The sequence below is a fragment of the Chiloscyllium plagiosum genome, chromosome 26, assembly GCF_004010195.1.
Source record: "Chiloscyllium plagiosum isolate BGI_BamShark_2017 chromosome 26, ASM401019v2, whole genome shotgun sequence".
NCBI lineage: Eukaryota > Metazoa > Chordata > Chondrichthyes > Orectolobiformes > Hemiscylliidae > Chiloscyllium > Chiloscyllium plagiosum.
Genome location: NC_057735.1, coordinates 25,995,556 through 26,016,499, shown reverse-complemented (window position 1 = coordinate 26,016,499; position 20,944 = coordinate 25,995,556). Strand labels below are relative to the sequence as shown.

At 40.8% G+C, this 20,944-nt stretch overlaps 1 protein-coding gene across 3 annotated transcripts in view; it reads right to left on the bottom strand.

Moving 5' to 3' along the window:
- Positions 1–7,562: 7,562 nt before the first annotated feature.
- LOC122563199 (chemokine-like protein TAFA-5) overlaps positions 7,563–20,944 on the bottom strand; it is a 347,115-nt gene continuing 333,733 nt past the window's right edge. For all 3 annotated transcript variants that reach the window (XM_043716746.1, XM_043716744.1, XM_043716747.1), the window contains one exon: positions 7,563–8,679. Coding sequence is in view for 1 of the 3 variants with exons in the window: in XM_043716747.1 (XP_043572682.1) it covers positions 8,671–8,679 (9 nt within the window). In the remaining 2 variants the exon portion in view is untranslated. The remainder of the gene's footprint in view (positions 8,680–20,944) is intronic.

The window sequence follows — 20,944 nt, the reverse complement described above, 5'->3', positions numbered from 1 at the left end:
GGATTTCCAACATAGTGAACCAAATGGATTATTAACAAGAATCAATGATATCTGTCATGGTTATCAATAACAAAACTAACTTTATATTCCAAATTTTATTCATTACTTTCACAATTCAAACATTATGGTGGGATCTGAGCTCGTGCTCCTGAGCATTAGCCTTCCTCGCTAAAGTTAATATTCCAGTGACATTATTACTGCGCTATCACCACTCCTCAACTTGCTACTCATTTCCTATAAAGGATGGAGGAATAGTCATGAGTGGTGCGCTATAGTGTACTTAGCGAAGGTAGCTGTGACACACATGCATTTTATATTCAGATTGAATCAGAAAATCATTAAAACGGTCGATGATGTGATTAAGCTACCCCTTTAACAAAGTTATGCTGTCCTTGGCTTTCTTTTCCGTGGCTGTAAATGACACAGACTCAAAAAAGTCTGGGGTTGAAGGGTTTTAGGGCCAATCTGATAATAGCTAATAGATACTGCCTCAGACAGAAGGCTTTCAAGATTAAAAAAAAATACTTGCATGATGCAAGTGGGGGTGGCCAGTTCTCCCAGCTCAGCTTTTCTCTCGTTTAGTTAGGTTTTTTAGCAGTAGTGTGGAAAAAGCAGCTGGACCCAAAGAAGCAGGTCCAGGCTGGTCCTGTAAGACCCTATGGTTTATTTACCCTTTTGTGCGGACATAAAAATCAAGGCCAATGGCTCTGCAATCTCCTCCCTTGCTTTTTATTTTCCCTTTTGTGCCAAGGGGTGTTTAAGAGGGATTGTTGCAAATATTTGCAGCATCATTAAGTTGGGATGATTTCTTGAGTTTTCGGAAAGGTTAAGTTATTTGGTATTCTGTTTTCCATTGTTTGTGTTTCATTCGATAATCTTGTAAATAAATTCTGTTTTGTTGAAAATTAAGTGGTTTGACCAGCGGCATTTCTCCTGGAATATCCAGTAAACACCTGCTTAAAACAATTGGCAAAGTTAGGATCCAGGCTACCTTCATGAAATATTTTGTGGAGATCTGGCCTGGCCCATAACAGACTGGGGGCTCTTTGCAGGATTTGTTCTATGGTTCTGATTTGTGATTAGGGTTGTTGGACCTGAAGGCAGCAAGTGGTAGGTGTTAGTGTATTTTGTTCCGGGTGTTGAATTCAGTTGATTTAAACAGTGCTTGGGATCGCAATGCTTCTTCAGTCACCAAGACTATTCTGTGGGTGGAAGAAGTAACCTTGGGGGTTTTACAAAAGGCGATTAAGGCCAAGCTGCTGGAATTAGTAGACAAGCTGGAGTTGGAGCTGCCTCTTTCCGTGAGGAAAGCACAGATAATTACAACAATAGCTCAGCATTTAGATTTGCTGGAAACACCATCAAAATCTTTGGAGATGGCTACAATTCAATTGAAAATATAGCAGCTTGAGTTAGAGGCAAAAGGCAAGGAAATGGCAACAGAAATGAAGCAGCTTGAATTACAATTAAAAGCAGAAAGAGACAAAGAGACACAGTTTGAACTTCAGAAATTGGCATTTAGGAGTTCAAAAATTCAATTCCTGAAGTAGTGCGAACTCATGTGCAAGAGTAGAGGGTTAAAGTGGTAAGATTAGCAGCTGAAATAGCTGATGATTATGAGTTGGTCCATAAATCAAAGTTGGGCTTCCAAAATCAATTTCAATTCACAGAAACCGGTGTAAAGAGAAATTCTCATGTGGAAAGGGAAAGGTAGGTCTTAAAGATCATAAAGATAACTTACTACAGGGTAGAAAGGAAACCCTTGAAGGGGAAAGCAAAGTTAAAACACTCTGGTGTTTTCACTGCAATAAAGTAAGCCACATGAAATCACAATGTTGGTGTGTTCGGAAAAGCACTATGATTCTATGCCAGAGTAGGAAAACAGGATGAGCCAGTGAATTTTGTTGGAGTGGTATCGGAAAGCACAGTGGAGGCTAGAAAGCTGCACCAGAATGTACAAGCTGACGGAGGTTGGTTAAGGAGGAAGTGCTAGACCTTCTTAAACCATATACCTGCGAAGGTAAAGTTTACTCATATAGGCCAGGGCCAGCAGGTAAAGAGGTTACAATATTAAGGGATAAAGGATCCTCTCAATCTGTGATGCTGAAAGATGAGGAGATATGTACTTCAGAAGGACTATTGCCAGAAAAGTTACTCATAACGGGAATTCACAGTGAGTGAAGCAGTGCACAGTTTTGTGAAGTGAGGTTAGAGTATCTAGGGAAGATACAGAAGCTGTGGTAGGAGTACTGGACAAACTCTCAGCTCCAGAAATACAATTTGTCCATGCTAATGATACAGCTGGTTCACAGGTAGGATTGCTGCCTCTGGTGGTTGAAAAGCCAATGGAAACTCAGGCAACTGAAATATTGCAAGACACATATCCTGGGATGTTTCCCGGCTGTGTGGTAATGAAGTCACAAAGTTATCAATTGAAACAGGAGAGATCAAAGAGTACAGATAAAAAGTTGAAGTGGAATTAGCAGAGACCCTGTTTGATCAGATGGTGGAGACACACCAGGAGCAGATAGATGACAAAGCAGACATCTTTAGCTCAGATAAATTAACTGAGTTATAGCAGAAATATGAAAATGTAAAGCAATTGTATCAAAAGGCATACACAGAAAAAGAATCCAAATGTATTCCTGTATGTTATTATCTTAAAATGATGCCTTAATGAGGAAATGGAGACCATCACATATCCAGGTAGATGAGAAATGGGCCAAAGCTCATCACATCGTATTGCCAGTGGTTTACAGAAAGAAAGGGGTTGTGAGTAGCACATGAGCTACCTCTAGGGTGTCAGTTAGGAGTGAAAAAACTCAAACTAAAATACAAAAGCATTTTTACTGGACTGGACAACACAAAGATGAAGTTGAATTTTGCCAGACATGTCATACATATCAGGTAATTGGAAAACCACAAGTAGCAATAAAACTTGTACCTTTAATACATATTCCTGCATTTGAGTAACTTTTTACAAGAGCCTGAATGGATTGCGTAGGTCTCCCATCTCAAACATAAAGTGGGAATCAGTATTTGCAAACAATAATGGATGTGTCATTTTTTTTCATTAGATATGGACAACTGACAGAGATACAATTAAATCAAGGGTCCAATTTCACATTAAAATTATTCAAGGAAGTTATGGACAGGTTAGGAATAAAACAATTCAAATCTACTCCGAACCTTCCAGAATTGCAGGGAGCGCTAGAAAGGTGGCATATTGAGGCCTTATAGTCAGGTCTATCCAGATAATTGGGATAAGGGAATTCCGTTTGTGCTTTTTGCAATCGGAGATGCGCCAAATGAATCAACCAAATTCAGTCCATTTCAATTAGTTTTTAAGAATGAAGTGAGGGGACCATTCAAATCGATTATGGAGAAATTGGTAAGTTAGAATTCAGAGACCTCATATTTGGACTATGTGTCAAATTTTTGGAAACGATTAAATAGAGCTGGGGAATTGGGTAGATAGCATTTAAAATTATCACAGCGTACAATGAAACAGGAAGCAGACAAGATCTCAAAAATTCACAGTTTTGCTGTCATGGATGGGGTATTAGTATTACTTTCAGTGATAGGTGTACCTTTAAAAGCAAGGTTTAGTGGACCTTATCAAGTTGAAATGAAATTGAGTGAGGTGAACTATTTAATAGGGATTCCAGAAAGAAATAAATCTCACAGTGTGTGTCGTGTGAATACGCTTAAAATGTATTTTGACAGGCAATGTGTCATTGGTTACAACACAGAGGGAAGAACCAACTTCAGACGATTCTGAATTGGACATTCCTCAAATTAAATTGGACACTGACGAAGTTATCAAAAATTGGGATAAATTATTGAGTTACCTTCCAGAGGAAAATCAAAATGACCTGAAAGAGTTATTAATATCACATGTGGAGATAAGTAGAAATAAGTTGGGAAATACTAACCTAATTATGCATGATGTAGAGATAGGAGATGCTGTTTCAATTAAGCAACATCCTTATAGGTATAACCCTCTAAAGTTGGCACTGGTTCAAAAGGAGATAGAACGCATGCTCCAAGACGAAGTGAGTTACTGTAACTGGAGCTCACCCATAGTAATGGTGCCAAAACCAGATGGTATCCAACGGTTATGTGTGGACTATCGCAAAGTCAATGCTGTTACAAAGACTGATGCATATCCGATTTCACGTTTGGAATATTGTGTTGAGACGGTGGGACAAGCAACTTATAAGTTGGACTTGCTCAGAAAAGCAAAGGCAATTTCGGCTTTCATAATGCTGAATGGACTGTATCAGTCTAAAGTCATGCCATTTGGCATTAAAAATGTGCAAGCCACTTTTCAGAGATTAGCCAGTACGGTCATTGCCAGACAACCCACTGTGCCTTATATATCAATAACCTGGTGATTTTTAGTCACACATGGAAGGAACATTTGCAACATTTATCAGACTCAGTCGATCGACTTTGGAAGGCAAGTTGGTGATAAACCTGGTTAAAAGTGAATTTTCCAAAGCCCAAGTCACCTTCCTGGGCCATGTTATTGGTCATAGACAAATGGCCCTATGGGATGCAAAAATAAAGGTGGGTTTCCCATACAATCTATAAAAAGAACAATACTATGGTTCCTGTGACTAAGTGGATTTTATCGAAAATTTGTACCAAATTTTAGCAGTGTGGCTGCTCCACTCACTGAATTGCTAAGGAAAGGCAAGAATTTTCAGTGGACAGCCTGAAAGCTGTGTTAACCACTGCCCCAGTATTAGCCACATCTAATTACGCAAAGCCATTCACGGTGGCTATCGATGCAAGTGATGGGGGTGTTGGTGCTGTGCTCTTGTAAGAAGATGATGAGAAGATAGAAAGGCCTATTGGGTATTTCTCCAGGAAGTTAAACATTTATCAGCAGAAATACTCAATGGTTGAGAAGGAGACTTTGAGCTTGGTTTTGGCATTACAACGTTTCAGTGTTTATGTTACCAACAACTCAGTAACGTATCTGAGACAATCATACACACTGGCCATAACCGATTGAAGTTTGTGGAGAAATTTAAAGGCAAAAATGCCAGACTGTTTAGATGTAGTTTGTTGTTATAGCCATTCAAGTTAAAAACTGTACATGTGGCAATATGAGAAAAAGTGACTGCTGACACATTGTTGATACTTGAATGAGAAACGGAAGCATTCGGTGGCAGGAGTACAACAGACTGAAATGCTATGTAGTTGTGCATATTTGCACATTTATAGTCAATGTAATGTATATGTGTGTTTTCGACTTCAAACAATTTAGGTGTAAGCGGTTTTAAATTGAAGTCATTTTTGTATATTGATAGTTCTTTTTTTAAGGGGATGGCATGACAAAGCTGCTCCTTTTACAAGGTTATGCTGTCCTTGGCTATTATTTTCCAGAGTGATCATAAATAACACAGACTCCAAAAAATCTGGGGTTGAAGGGTTTTTAGGCCAATTTGATAATAGCTAACAGATACTGCCTCAGGCAGAAGGCTTTCAATTTTAAAAAAGAACACTTGTACAATGAAAGGAGAGTGGCCAGTTCTCCCAGCTCAGCTTTTCTCCGGTTTGGTTTGGTTTGGTGGAAAAAGCTGCTGGACCTAAAGAAGCAGGTCCAGGCTGGTCCTGTAAGACCCTGTGTTTGATTTTACCTTTTGTGCCAAGGAGTGTTTAGAGGGATTGCTGCAAGTATTTGGAGCAGCATTATTAAGTTGGGATGATCTGTTGGGTTTTTGGAGAGGTTAAGTTATTTGGTTTTCTGTTTTCTGTTGTTTAAGTTTCATTCAGTAATTCTGTAAATAAACTCTGATTTGTTTAAAATTAAGTGGTTTGACCATTGGCATTTCTCCTAGAATATCTAGTACACACCTGCTTAAAACAATTAGCAAAGTTAGGATCTGGGCGACCTCCTTGAAATGTTTTAAGGGCTCTGGTCTGGTCTATAACAATGGCTAAATGGGAAAGTAATGAAGAGTACAGAAAGTGATGCTGCTGAAAGTTGACCGAGTTTGTGAAGTATTGCGATGAAGAAGATTTAATAGGACAAAATGACAGGCACAGGAGGAGGCTGAGATGTATCACAGCTATAGTTGCATCAGCAAACGTACTCACCTTTCCTGATCTGGTTATGTTGTTCAACTGTTTCCTGCACTGTGTCTATAATCTGGCACACTGGTATGTTCATGGTGCTCATTTCTTTAGCCACCTCCAATCATGCCTTAGTAAGGGGGTAGTCTTTTTAGTCTACTTTCTGGGGAAAAGTTTGTCATTTCCCTCTTTTACTCCTTCTATGAGCAGTCATAATTCCTGCTACTCTTCGTCATCTTCCATCAAAATGTCTCCAATTTTATTTTGTACACTGTCTCTTTAAACATACCTGGGATAGGTCATGCAGGTATACAGCTGCTGCACAGCTTGGTAACACAAAATTCAGAACTCAAAGCCAATTGGTTTAATTGACATTTTTCAGATCACTTGGTTGACTTGAGGTTTGCTTTGTGCAAATTTATCTTGTTGCTCAAAATCTGCCTTTGATTAACATCAGGGCTTTTGATTTTATATGTACAATAGATTTTATTTCTACAAGTGATTTAAAGTATGTACACAGCACCATGTGTAACCTTTAGCTAGCTTGAGGAGTGTAAGCATAGGACATGAGAGCAAATCACTCATTTGATCAAACCTGCTTCTTCCTTCGGTCATGTTTAATCTTTCTTAGAATGAACTCTACCCTACTCAATTAATCACCTGCGGGAGAGGAAAGGTTCATTGTAAACATTGCCCAAAAGCAATCAAACAAAGCTATACAGAATATTCATCCATCTTTACATCTCCATCATTTGACCTTGGTTTACTGTCCTTTACAGGTAACATTTACCTCCCCTCTACATCTATCTCCACTTATCTCAGCAACACAGGAATGATTTTGTCCTGTACACAGCCTGATGGAAGAAATTAAATCAAAAAATGTTTGCTATTGATACATGAAAGCATCCTGCACAACTACCAGAAAGCTGTAGCTTTTTTAAAAAAATGTTGAATGCTATTATGTAGCTTGATTTGTTTCTCTCTTTATATTTTACAAGCAAGTATTTGTTCAGATTCAGTGGTAAGATGCTACATTTTAAATTACCTTTATTAATGAATCTAAAATGAAAAAAGAGGGGGGATGAAAATTAAAATTTCTACCACTGGTTAACTGATTTCTCAGGAAAGGTAGCTTTTGAGTCTCTATATACAAAGTCAGAGGAAGTTATGAATATGATATATTTATGTATTAAACACTGAGGCGTGGAGTATGTTGGTAATTGTAGTATAAGTCATTTTTGTAAAATGTAAAGATTGTATTAAATAATTACTTATTATCATGAAATTATGCTCTTTTGGGCATGAGGTGGAAAATCTTCCTTATCTCTGTAATACCAACACTTTCATTTTTCACTTGAATGAGCATAATCAAAGGAAAACCTATGGACATTCATTTTTATGGCAAGAGCTCTTTCTTTGGCTGCTTTCATTTGACAAAGAGGCAATAATTCCTCTGCTCGATATTTCTTCAGTAAAGTAACAGCTTTATTTGGCAGCATGAGATGTACTCTATTCACATCACAGCTTTCCATCATGGCATTGCAGGTCTTACATGATGAGCACGTACACAGTTAAATAGGTTTCCTACAAAGATACAACATACAAAATCTGTTAGAGGTTTATAAATTAAGATTCTTTCTCTAAACACACTGAATGGTGACTTGTTTTGAATGCCACATTCAAAACTGAAAAATGCCATTGTTTAAGTATGCTCAAGTTATTGGATTCTGCAATGTGTCTAATAGATCACAGGCCTGAACAAACAGATTAGAGCTTACCTAATGCTCTGCAGTAGTATGATAGGACAACTTAGAGCACAAAACCCACAGGATGTTACAAAAATGCATGAGCACATGCCTCAGAACACGAGAGGTCCTTTTATGCTAGTGCAATTCCGCCATCATTGTTTTATGTTCATGTGCTATTTAGTTCTTTAAGGTAATTAAGCCATTCCAAATCCCAGCTTCAGCATTGCCATAAAGAATGAAATATTGGCTACACCACTGTAATTGTATCTCCATTGTCTGAAGAGCATTTTCTTTTCCTCCAGAGGTGTGGCAGATCTTTCAATGATAACTCCAGCAGATTATAATTATTGAAGGGGTCTCAAACAATATAATTTCTTTCATCAGCTGCACAGGTCTTTCATTCTTTGGTCATTAGTTAGAAGTCTTGGAGGAAAAGGCGGATGAATTCTCATCATGCTGATATCTTGCTTGTTCACTGAACTAATATTTCACATTTTCCTTGATGTTTGACTTGAAAAAGATTCAGTTTTTACGAAGGGACCCAAAGTGGAAATAGTTAGACTATCTGCAAGACAGATTTCACCAGATATAGTCACTGGACAGCATCGGTCCATAAGGGGAGAAGTTACCTCAGTTCCTGCAGGGCTTGTGTACTTAACAGCTGGGCAGGTCAGGCTTAATCTCATGCTGGAGAAAACATTGATCCCACAATGTAGCATGAACGTACAGAGTGACAGACAACAGATGGAGACTCACAGCAGCGAAATCATTTTTTTTGAGATAAGTGGCACATACAGGATAAGCTGCCCAGGCAAAGATTTCTCCTTTGCGTGTGTCAGGAAACCTGTAAACCAATGAGAAATAACTTGTGAGTAAATGGCAGTTTGTATTTCCCTTGAGAACGTAATTTTAATTTCAGGCCACAGCAAGGGAGAATAAACACATTGTCCTTTCCTGCCTAAGTCAAAACAGAAAATAGGATGAGTTATCACTGTGCACTGAATTGGATGCACCCAGCTGCCAAGCATAAGGAGAGTCTGAATTGAACACAGTACCTCTATTAAATACATTACCCATGTGTTTTCCAACAGCTGTTTTACTAAACTTTTACAAAGGTTCAAATTTTGCTGTTTGATAGAAACAAGCTGCAACTCCATTACAATTCCGGATCTGTCATAAATCAGATACATGTGAAATATTCCTCCCTCCGAAAAAATTGTTTTGACATTTAATTTAACTGTGACCACATACAGTGAAGAGGTTCACAGCTGGTTGGAGAGCTGTCGAAAACAGAAACGAAAACGTCTTCAATGCAAATTATTTGAAAGTTAAGGCATGTGCAGAAATGTTTGAGATATAATTAGATTTACCCAATGCATTGATATGCCAGTTAGAAGCTTCTTTTAAATGGTCCATGTCAGGTCAAAAATATCAGAAGTTATATGGTACATACTCCTCATTCAGAAGGTTAAGGTTTTGAATTGATACTGCCTACCTTTTATATCCACCTATTTCAATTAAATAACAGGTTATCAATCTTTTTATTGATATGTTACTAGGTAGGAATGTGTGGTTACTCGAATGAGGTGGAGTAAAAAAGTAGAGGTGGAGGAGTGGAAAGGAGCTTGTGTTCAATTTCTACTAATTGAATAATCTATTTCCTAATATAACATACCTCTCAACCATGCTTCAAGCTATTCTGAAAATTAATACATTTGCTTCATGAAGTGCAATTTCAGTGTATTTTATGAAAAAATCTTATCACAAGCTTGTTAAAACAGTAAAGAGCTCCCTTTTCAATCATGTTAATGCAGAATGGAGTGCTCTCAAGATTGCATTTGTGTATTTTGCATGTGCAACAGCTTAAAGTAATTCCTTGTTAATGCCTGCAGTATTAATAACTGCATTCTCTATGGATAATATATGTCTGAGGAAGGTCTAATTGGTGAGGATATTGTCCAGCCAAAGGTGATGGGAGTAGCATGATAAATGAGCGCCATTGCATAAGATTATACTTAAATTCATAATTTTGTTAAAAATCACACAACACCAGGTTATAGTCCAACAGGTTTAATTGGAAGCACTAGCTTTCGGAGCACTGCTCCTTCATCAACAACCTGATTTTTAACTTTGTACACCCCAGTCCAACACCGGCATCTCCAAATCTGGATAAAACAAATTAGCTATTCCAGAGCAAATACAGGCTGCATTGTGTGGAGGTGATATTAGATTAACTACAGTGTGGAAAGAGGCCCTTTGGCTCAACAACTCCACACCGACCCTCTGAAGAGTAACCCACCCAAACCCATTTCCCTCTGATTAATGCACCTAACACTATGGACAATTTTGCACAGTCAATTCACCTGACCTGCACATCTATGAACTGTGGGAGGAAACCTACACAGACACAGGGAGGATGTGCAAACTCCACACAGACAGTCATCCGAGGCTGGAATTGAACAGGTCCCTGACACTGTGAGACAGCAGTGCTAAACACTGAGCCATCGTGCCACCCTGATCTGTAGGATGATGTTCAGCTGGGTGATGAATGGACAGAGGCTCTATGAGTCTCATTAATGTCTCTGGTGAGGAAGGGAAAACATTAAAAAAATGGAATAGCATTACAAGCAAAGGTAGGAAAAGTAAGGCAAGTACTTATGTGTTAATGTTTTAACAACGAGCATCATAAAGGAGGGGAAATCAAGGGCAATAAATGTAATTTAAACCAAGGTTGCAGACCCAGGGAAGTTATGAAGCCAATAGACAGCATGTTCTAATGAAATAAGAAAGCCAAAAGATTTTATTAGGGTTGCAGAAGAGGCAAGAAAACATTTATTAAAACTGTGTCAAAAGTGGGAAGCATTCACATACCCTGCTGGGAGCAATAATCAACCAGGAAGAAAACCTAAAAGGAATTGTTTGTTTGTTTCAGTTCTTTCATGTTCATTCTGAAAGATGAAAGACTTAACAAACAATCCAGATCTTTTTCAATATATAGTTTCAGTTACATCACACTGTAAACTTTTGCTATAAATTCTGTGTGTTACGATCTTATACTCCACAACCACCTGATGAAGGAGCAGCGTTCCGAAAGCTTCCAAATAAACCTGTTGGACTATAACCTGGTGTTGTGTGATTTTTAACTTTATCTGAGATCACACACTTCTAGGAACAATTCCAAGACTCAGCACACCACTTGTTTTGTGCCTTTTTTTCATACTGTGACAATCATTTGGAGGGAGACAAGGGCACAAGTATATTTTTAAATTAATGCTTTGAGGTGTTGAATGAAAAGATTATTGTGTAGATTTCAGTCTGTGGCTGAAGTATCACCTGGATGCAACGCAGAGAGCAAAACCAAATGCATGCGATGCCGATCCGTAACAGACTCATAGAACATAGAACATTACAGCACAGTACAGGCCCTTCGGCCCTCGATGTTGCGCTTCCCTGTCATACTAATCTGAAGCCCATCCCACCTACACTATTCCATGTACGTCCATTTGCCTGTCCAATGAAGACTTAAATGCACTTAAACTTGGCGAATCTACTACCATTGCAGGCAAAGCATTCCATACCCTTACTACTCTCTGAGTAAAGAAACTACCTCCGGCATCTGTCTTATACCTATCTCCCCTCACTGTAAAGTTGTGTCCCCTCGTGTTTGCCATCCCCATACTTGGAAAAAGGCTCTCCCTGTCCACCCTATCTAACCCTCTGATTATCTTGTATTAAGTCATCTCTCAACCTTCTCTCTAACGAGAGCAGCCTCAAGGCCCTCAGCCTTTCCTCCTAAGACATTCTTTCCATACCAGGCAACATCCTAGTAAATCTCCTCTGCACCCTTTCCAAAGCTTCCACATCTTTCTTATAATGCAGTGACCAGACCTGTACACAATACTCCAAGTGTGGCCGTAATAGAGCTTTGTACAGCTGCAGCACAACCTCCTGGTTCCAGAACTCAATCCCCCTATTAATAAAGGCCAAAACACTGTATGCCTTCTTAACAATCCTGTCAATCTGGGTGACAACTTTCAGGGATCTGTGTACATGGACACCGACATCTCTCTGCTCATCTGCACTCCCAAGAATCCTACCATTAGTCCAGTACTTTGCATTCCTATTACTCCGTCCAAAGTGTATCACCTCACACTTGTCCACATTAAACTCCATTTGCCATCACTCAGCCTAGCTCTGCATCCTATCTATGTCTCTCTGCAACCTACTACATCCTTCGTCACTATCCACAATTCCACCGACCTTAGTGTCATCTGCAAATTTACTAACCCACCCTTCTAAGCCCTCATCCAGGTCTTTTATAAAAATGGCGAACAGCAGTGGACCCAACACTGACCCTTGCAGTACGCCACTAGTAACTGGACACCAAGATGAACATGTTCCATCAACTACAACCCTCTGTTTTCTTTCAGCAAGCCAATTACTGATCCAAACTGCTATGTCTCTCACAATCCCATTCCTCTGCATTTTGTATAATAGCCTACTGTGGGGAACCTTATCGAACACCTTGCTGTGAGATTTTCAGTCAAAGCAATATAATCCAGCAAAAATACGTACGGCTACAATAATACTGTTTTAGCTGCATGCACTGCTTTTAGTTAAAAACACCTTACATGTGTTATAGGTAAATGTATTTAATATTCTCACATTTACTTAATGTAAAGGTATCACACAGTGAGGAAGCAAATAGCTCACCTGCGATGAATAAATGACACTGACTCTGTTTCTGGATTTATCATTTTTCAAAATTATGCACAAACAGTGAAAGTACAGTTAAACATGCAGTAAAATTGTTAGTGGTGAAATTATACGCCCAATAACACAATTATTGCTCATTTCTGATGTATTAATCAGAAACACTATTAGCCACATTTGGGTTCCCAATTAAACATAGGAGTAGCTAGTGTCAAATATACGAAAACCACTGATTTTAAAATAATTGACTACCTTCATTCCAGACATGTCACTCACCCAGAGAGGTTTTCCTCTCTAATCCTCACCCTGATGAAGATAGTAAAAATGACCACCAATTTCTTCTTACATTTTTGTAACCATTGCAATACACAATATTCCTATTTTCTTTCGCATTATAGAATGATGGTTACATTTTCTTCTTTGACTTCTCATTCAGGTCATTTTCCCTAGGAAACTCCATCAAGTATGTGTGAAAAGGCAAACCTGAGATGTTGCTATTTTATTTTATTTCATTGACAGGACATAGGCAGCATCACTGGTTAGTCCAGAATTTATTGCCCATCCTTAATTTGACACAAGATATTTGACCATCAATCACATTGCTGTGGGACTGGAGTCACATTTAGGCCAGATCAGGGAAGGACAGCAGATTTCCTTCCCTAAAGGACATTAGTGAACTAGATGGATTTTAAAACAATCATAAATTGGGTTAATTATATCCCTTATGCTATCCCAGGGAACCTCCCATTCGAGCCCAGTTCTACTCTGATTCAATATGTGCATCTCCAGCATGGATCATGAACCCAGTTATATTTAAACCAATCATAATGCTCCAATTTTCATTCAAAACAATCAGCTAAGATCACCTAACTCTGCAGATAGGGCCTGGATTTTTCTGATCAATGCAGCCAACTTATTGATACACAGATTGACCATTATGATCAATCTGATCACTCTCATAGGCATCATTTTGTCAGTTAGTTTTCTGGGTTTACCTGGCATTTTCATCCATATCAGTAATGTTCCTACTACTGGAGTAAATTCTGATCATTTCTATTAATTGCAAGTTGAGTGGGCAAGAAACATTGCTTCATTTAATGATCCACCAAAGAGGAGTTGATTTTAACCTCGTGTTTGCATGCTGGTGGTTTACCACTACTTTTGACTATACTATCTACCCTCCAATCTATTTGAAAATATCAATCTAAGTTATGAAGATAAATAAAGTGAGTTGGAAATAAAATTATGATTTCGAGATGCTGGTGTTGAACAGCTGATTGTTTCTGCTCAGTGACTTGGTAAAACTTTCAGGATGGTTGTGGTGTAGGGGCTGAGGGGAGGTTTAATAGGAAATTTCTGAATATGAATGAGTTGCAGAAATAAACAATATGCAGACTGCAAATAGGGTGGCTGTTTGTATTATAAATCATGTAGAGGCTTGATGTGTTGTGGGCCCTTTACTTTTCAACTATTTTCTCAGCTAATCACAGAGATAGTGCGACAACCTGTCACACATACAAGCTACACTACAAAAGTGTTGTAGTAAAAGAAAGAGAAACTGGTGAGTAAGATACCTGAGGCATTTACACACGTATAAAGAGCATTATGGTTTGGTTTAATCTCAAATAACAAAGATTTTGCTGTCCTTTTACTGATATGACTTGGGGATTTATACAGTAGCTAGAGATAATGAACTGCTTAATGTTGTTCATGGCTATGGTGCTTTAGAGTTTAATGAATCAAGCAACAATTTAGCTGCCGCTGCTGTTTAGCTTCTGCTGAAAGAGCAAAATGCATGCTGCATGCCTGTTGATGTTTCTTTGCACTTTCCCCATGAAACAAGCTAGCAAAGACAGTCCTGAGATAGCAAGTGGCAGATTAACTTGTTTGTCATCTTGGCCTAATGTCTTAGTAACTATCTCATTTCTGGTTGTGCTTCAAGAACCTTCCAGTCTCCAGACAATTTATGTACAAAGCAACACAAGGAATACAAAGGACAGCCTGTTGAGACTGCTCGCCATTCAATATGAACAAGGCTGATGCTGGGCTTCAACTCCACTTTTCTGCTACCTCCCATACCCCTTCTGAAATAACTGCACAGAGGTGGGTATCCTGTCACCAAGTCACCCTTTATTTGTAGCCGGCCAGCTCGGAGTCAGTCCTCTGGACGGAGGAGAGTCTGAATCCCGTTCTTTTTATTTCTAATCTCCTGGTTATATATATTTTTTTAAACAGCATTAGTGATTATTTCTAATCCCCTGTTTATATTTCTTTTCTTTTCTTTTTTTTAATTTTAACCCCCACACTACCACCTAAGTGCGGTAGTGCTTATTTTATTCCCAGCACCCATGGTGTTTGTGTGCAGGTGTGAGACACAGTGAAAGACACAAAGTGCACAAATCTTTATTCAATTTCCACCACCAGGAAGATAGGAAAACACCCGGGTGGCCAGTGACAAACACTGCCCTTCACATCAAAAGGCAGTGCTGTGTGATCAAAACAGTGAAGGGGAGGGTAGGGACTAAATCAAAATAGAGTTGGAGGGAATCCCCTGTTTATATTTGACAGCCAGAGCTTCCCTAGTTGGTCCAGGTGAACAATCCCAATCAAGGATCTCAGTCAATGAGGTCCACCTGCTCCCAGTCACAACAGCCCACCCCCACCCGTCTCCCCATCAAGTCTAGGGATGTAGGACTAGTCTTTGTCGTGTAGCATTTCCTGCATTGCTTTTGCCCCAGGTCCAGTTCTTCTAACTCTAAAACGGGCAGCATGTTCCAGACCATAGCCAGCCTCTTGTGTCCAGAGCAACTCGGCAGAGTTTTCTCTTCCTCTTCCGGTGGTAACAGCATCGAGGCTGCATCCATCTCAGACTTTGAGGTTTCCTCAACACTAGGTGGAGGGGGCGAACCTATAGTTTCTGACAGGTACTCTGGCACTTCTGAGGGACCAGGTATGTTTTGCTCTTGCCTAGTTTGTGAGGCAACAGCTTTCAGGTGATCCACACGTTTGTTCAGGACTGCCCCACCTACCCAAACTTTGTAAATCACAGGACCTGACCTCACATCAACCTTGCCTTGTACCCACACAGGGTAATTTCAATGCTTCTGGCACTAAACTTCGTCCCAAATTTACATTGCCTGTCTCGTTTAGAGGAGGATGCCATTTCACCCTCCTCACCCCCTCAGGATCTGGCAACATCAGGTTTAACCTGGTGCAGAGTTTTCTACCCATCAGAAACTCCACTGGAGCTATTCCTCTTGTTGCCTGAGGGGTGGTTCTATAATTAAACAGAAACTGGGAGAGTTTGGTATTGACAGACATTGTATGCTACTTTTTTAAGCCTACCTTCAATGTTTGACATTTCTTTTCGCCACAGCATTGCACAATAGATGGTATGGAGCATTCAGCTTTAGGGAAAACTCAAATTCCCTGCTGGTAAATGCCATCCATTGTCTGTGACCAATACTTCTGGGATCCATGTCTCGTGAACAATGCTCGCAGGTTCTCAATCATCATCCCTGAGTTTGCTAAATAAACCTTGTGCATGTCCAATCACATTGAATGGGCATCCACAATGACCAGGTAAAAACAATGACTGCAGATGCTGGAAACCAGATTCTGGATCAGTGGTGCTGGAAGAGCACAGCAATTCAGGCAGCATCCGAAAACAGGCAAAATCGACGTTTCGGGCAAAAGCCCTTCATCAGGAATAAAGGCAGAGAGCCTTTATTCCTGATGAAGGGCTTTTGCCCGAAACGTTGATTTTGCCTGTCTTCGGATGCTGCCTGAATTGCTGTGCTCTTCCAGCACCACTGATCCAGAATCCACAATGACCAGGACCATTGAGCCTAAGAAAGAACTGGCATAGTCACCATGCAACCAAATCCAGGGTTTACCAGGCTATTCCCACGAATGTGGCAATTTTTGTCCTTGTTGGCACTCTGGGCACTGCCCCACCAACACAGCCATGTCAGCATGGATGACCCTAATGGAGTTCAGCCAGTATCTTGTGGCAACCTTTACTTGGGGCAATCACCCTTGCTCCCATAGTAATATGCCGTCCTCTACAGTGATTTGGGCTCATTGTGACCGGAAAGATTTCAATTCTGGTTGCCATGGCCCTTCTGTTACAAACAGCTGTTTCAGTTTAGCTAGAACAGGATCCTTTTGGTTTCATTGTGGGATATTGTCAACAGTGACCAGAAGAGTGTCCAGGAAATTTAAAATGAGAACAGACTCTTCCAGGGGAAGTGCCACTAGTGGAGTATCTACTAGTGGGAGGCTGCTCAAAGCATCCACATTAGTGACTTGGTTTCCTGGATGGTGTTCTAACATGTACTTGGAGGAGTTGAGAATAAGGGCTGAACGCTGAAGTCGACCGGCAGATATGGACGGCAACCACTTGTCTTCCTTCAGTAGCCCTAGCAGGGAATAGTGATCTATTACTTCTGGAACTTCCTCACACCAAAGGTGACTGCCAAACTTTCCTTCTCCCTCTGGGCATATTTGTGTTGAGCTTCAGCCAAAGTCTGGGAAGCTATCAAGCATTCCTGTGAGCCAACACAGGTCTAAAAATTGATAAATCTCCTGGCCCCGATGGGCTACATCCTTAGAGTTCTGAGGGAGGTGGCTGAGGAAATAGCAGAGACGTTGGTTATGATCTTTCAAAAGTCACTGGAGTCAGGGAAAGTCCCAGATGATTTGAAAATCGCTGTTGTAACCCCTTGTTCAAGAAAGAATCAAGTCAAAAGATGGAAAATTATAGGCCGATTAGCCTAACCTCAGTTGTTGGTAAAATTCTAGAATTCTTTGTAAAGGATAAGATTTCTAAATACTTGGATGTGCAGAGTCAGATTAGAACAAGTCAGCATGAATTTAGTAAGGGGATGTTGTGATTGATAAACCTGTTAGAATTCTTTGAAGAGATAACAAGTAGGTTAGACCAGGTAAACCCAGTGGATGTTATCTATCTAGACTTCCAAAAGGCCTTTTATAAGGTGCCTCATAGGAGGCTGCTGAGTAAGGTGAGGGCCCATGGTGCTTGAGGTGAGCTACTGGTATGGATTGAGGATTGGCTATCTGATAGAAGGCAGAGAATTGGGAATGGCAGCCGGTGACAAGTGGTATCCCGCATGGTTCAGTGTTGGGGCCGCAGCTATTCACTTTATATATTAATGCTCTGAATGAAGGGACTGGGGGCATTCTGGCAAAGTTCGCCGATGATACAAAGTTAGGCAGACAGACAGGTAGTACTGAGGAGGTGGGAAGGCTGCGAAAAGATTTAAACAGTTTAGAAGAGTGGTCCAGGAAATGAAACTCAATGTGAGCAAATATTGGCACTGGAGCGTATCCAGTGGAGATTCACATGGATGATCCTTGAAATGGTAGGCCTAACATATGATGAACAGCTGAGGATCCTGGGATTATAATCATTAGAGTTTAGAAGGTTGAGGGGAGATCTAATAGAAACTTACAAGATAATGCATGGCTTAGAAAGGGTGGACACTGGGAGGTTGTTTCCATTAGGCAGGGAGACTCGGACCCATGGGCACAGCCTTAGAATTAGAGGTGGTTAATTTCGAATGGAAATGAGGAGACAGTTCTTCAGCCAGAGAGTGGTGGGCCTGTGGAATTCATTGCCTCAGATGAGGAGGAACATGACGGACACCTGGAAGTACTCAGGGATGACCTCACAAGAACGGGGTATGATGCCCAACTCATCGACCGCCAGTTCCAACATGCCACAACAAGGAACCTAATGACCTCCTCAGGAGACAGACACGTGCTGCAACTGATAGGGTACCCTTCATTATTCAGTATTTCACAGGAGCTGAAAAACTATGCCATGTTCTTCGTGACCTGCAACACATTATCAATGAGGATGAGCACCTCATCAAGACCTTCCCCACACCTCCACTACTTGCCTTTAAACAACCACCAAACCTCAAACAGATCATTGTTTGTAGCAAGCTGTCTGGCTCTCAGGACAACTCCATATAACCCTGTCACGGTAGGCACTGCAAGACGTGTCAGAGTGTGGACATAGATACCACCATTACGCATGGGGACACCTCCCACCTTGTACATGGCAGGTACTCATGTGACTCAGCCAACGTTGTCTATCTTATACATTGCAGACAAGGATGCCCTGAGGCATGGTACATTGTGGAAACCGAGCAAAGGCTACGAGAACGGATGAATGGGCACCACACAACAATCAACAGACAAGAGGGTTCCCTCCCAGAAGGGGAACACTTCAGTGGTCTAGGACATTCGACCTCGGACCTTCGGGTGACCATCCTCCAAGGCGGACTTCAGGACAGGCAGCAGCGAAAAGTGGGTGAGCAGAGGCTGATAGCTAAGTTCGGTACCCATAGGGAGGGCCTCAATTGAGATCTTGGGTTCATGTCACATTACAGGTGACCACCATTGCATTGCACCACACACACACACACACACACACACACACACACAGGTACACACAGACACCCACACATACATGCACCCCCTCACAGACTTAAGACACTCTGCACTCACTATACACACACACACTTTCTCACACTCACAACCCCCACCCCAGACAGACACACACACACAGACACACATATACACCTTTTCACACTGACAACCCCCAACCCAGACGGACAGACACACACAGACAGACAAAGACCCACATGCACACATATATTTTGTGGGGTGAATTTGTACTTGCAGGGTTACATTGTACTTTGCTCAAAAACTGCATGCATTCATGTAGAACTCTGTTATCTCACTTTTTAGAATAGAATCAATCTAAACATCATGGCATAGACAGAGAACACAGGGGGCTAGTACCTCCAACATATTGTCTAGCTATCACCCATTGTTAACAGCTAATCTGAGAATGCAACTTTAAAAAAAAAGGTTTGTGATTTACACGTGAAAGAAGTGAAACTATCAAGGTATTCAAACAGATGAAAGACTTAATAGACAATTAATTTTTCAATGTATAATTTCAGTTACATCACACTGTAAATTTTTGCTATAAATACTTTGTGTTAGGATTGAGCCCTCCACTCTCACCTGATGAAAGCTAGTGTGCTTCCAATTAAACCTGTTGGACTATAACCTGGTGTTGTGTGATTTTTAACATTGCCACAGAGTGCAGTGGAGGCCGGGACATTAAATGTCTTCAAGGCAGAGAATGATAAATTCTTGATGTCCCAAGGAATAAAAGACTACAGGGAGCGTGTGGGTAAGTGGAGTTGAAATGCCCATCAGCCACAGGATCCTCAGCTGTTCATCGTATGTTAGGTCTACCATTCCAGGGATCATCCATGTTAATCTCCACTGGACACGATCCAGTGCCAGTATGTCCTTCCTGAGGTGTGGGCCTAGTCTTTGACAGCAGGATCAAACAAGTCAAGCTTCCCAAATAAAAGCATGATGTCAGCAACTCCAAGATAACTGATTGGAGAATTCTGTATCGACACAGCCCATTCTCTTCATCTTAGTCTGTCATGACCAACCCCATTTCCTGAAATTGTGCCATGTTCTAGATATCCTAGTCCGAAAACATTTTACACTGTTGGGAGGAAGGGTGGGTGATAGTTCCTTGATCACTCCTCCCCACATTCTGCAAGCAGTAGAACATTTAGTTGGTGGATTGCTGATTTTACAAAGGGCTGTCCCACAGCAATAATATGCTGAGGGAGGCCTGAACAAGGCTGGAGCAGGATTTCTGGCCCTCAAAGATAGGTAGTACCACACTGAAGGTGTGACAGCCAATCTAGTTGTCCAGCAGTTGAGTAGTCCCAGTTGCTGGGACAACAAGGAACTCCTGAGGATATGATCATGAACACTGAGCTGAACAAAAGGAGTGTGTGTGTGTGGGTGTGGGTGGGTGTGTATGGATCATACACTTCTTCCTGCATCTTGGTGTCTACTCTCACAGTTCCCTTCCAAATCTTCAATATTTCCATGCGATAACTTCTCATTCTTCTAAACACCGGCAAATGGAAATCCAACTTACTCAAAGTTTTGTCATAAAAAATACTGGGGATCAAACTGGTGAATCTTCACACTATTGCCTCCAATGCAAGAATAACCTTTCTTAAATAGGCACATAGTATTCCAGATGTGGTCTTACTAGACCCACATACAATTGTTGCAAGACTGCTTTATTTTTGTAGTCCAATTCTCTTGCAAAAAAGAGCAACATACCAGGTGGCTTTCTCATTGCTTACTGGAGAGGAACGATATGGAAGGCTCCTTTAGGGCCTTGGATAGAGGTGAGGAAGGAGGTGTGGGCGCAGGTTTTGCAATTCCGGCAGGGGAAGGTGCAGGATGGGAGGGTGGGTTGTAGGGGGGGCGTGGACCTGACCAGGTAGTCACGGAGGGAATGGTTTTGCGGAAGG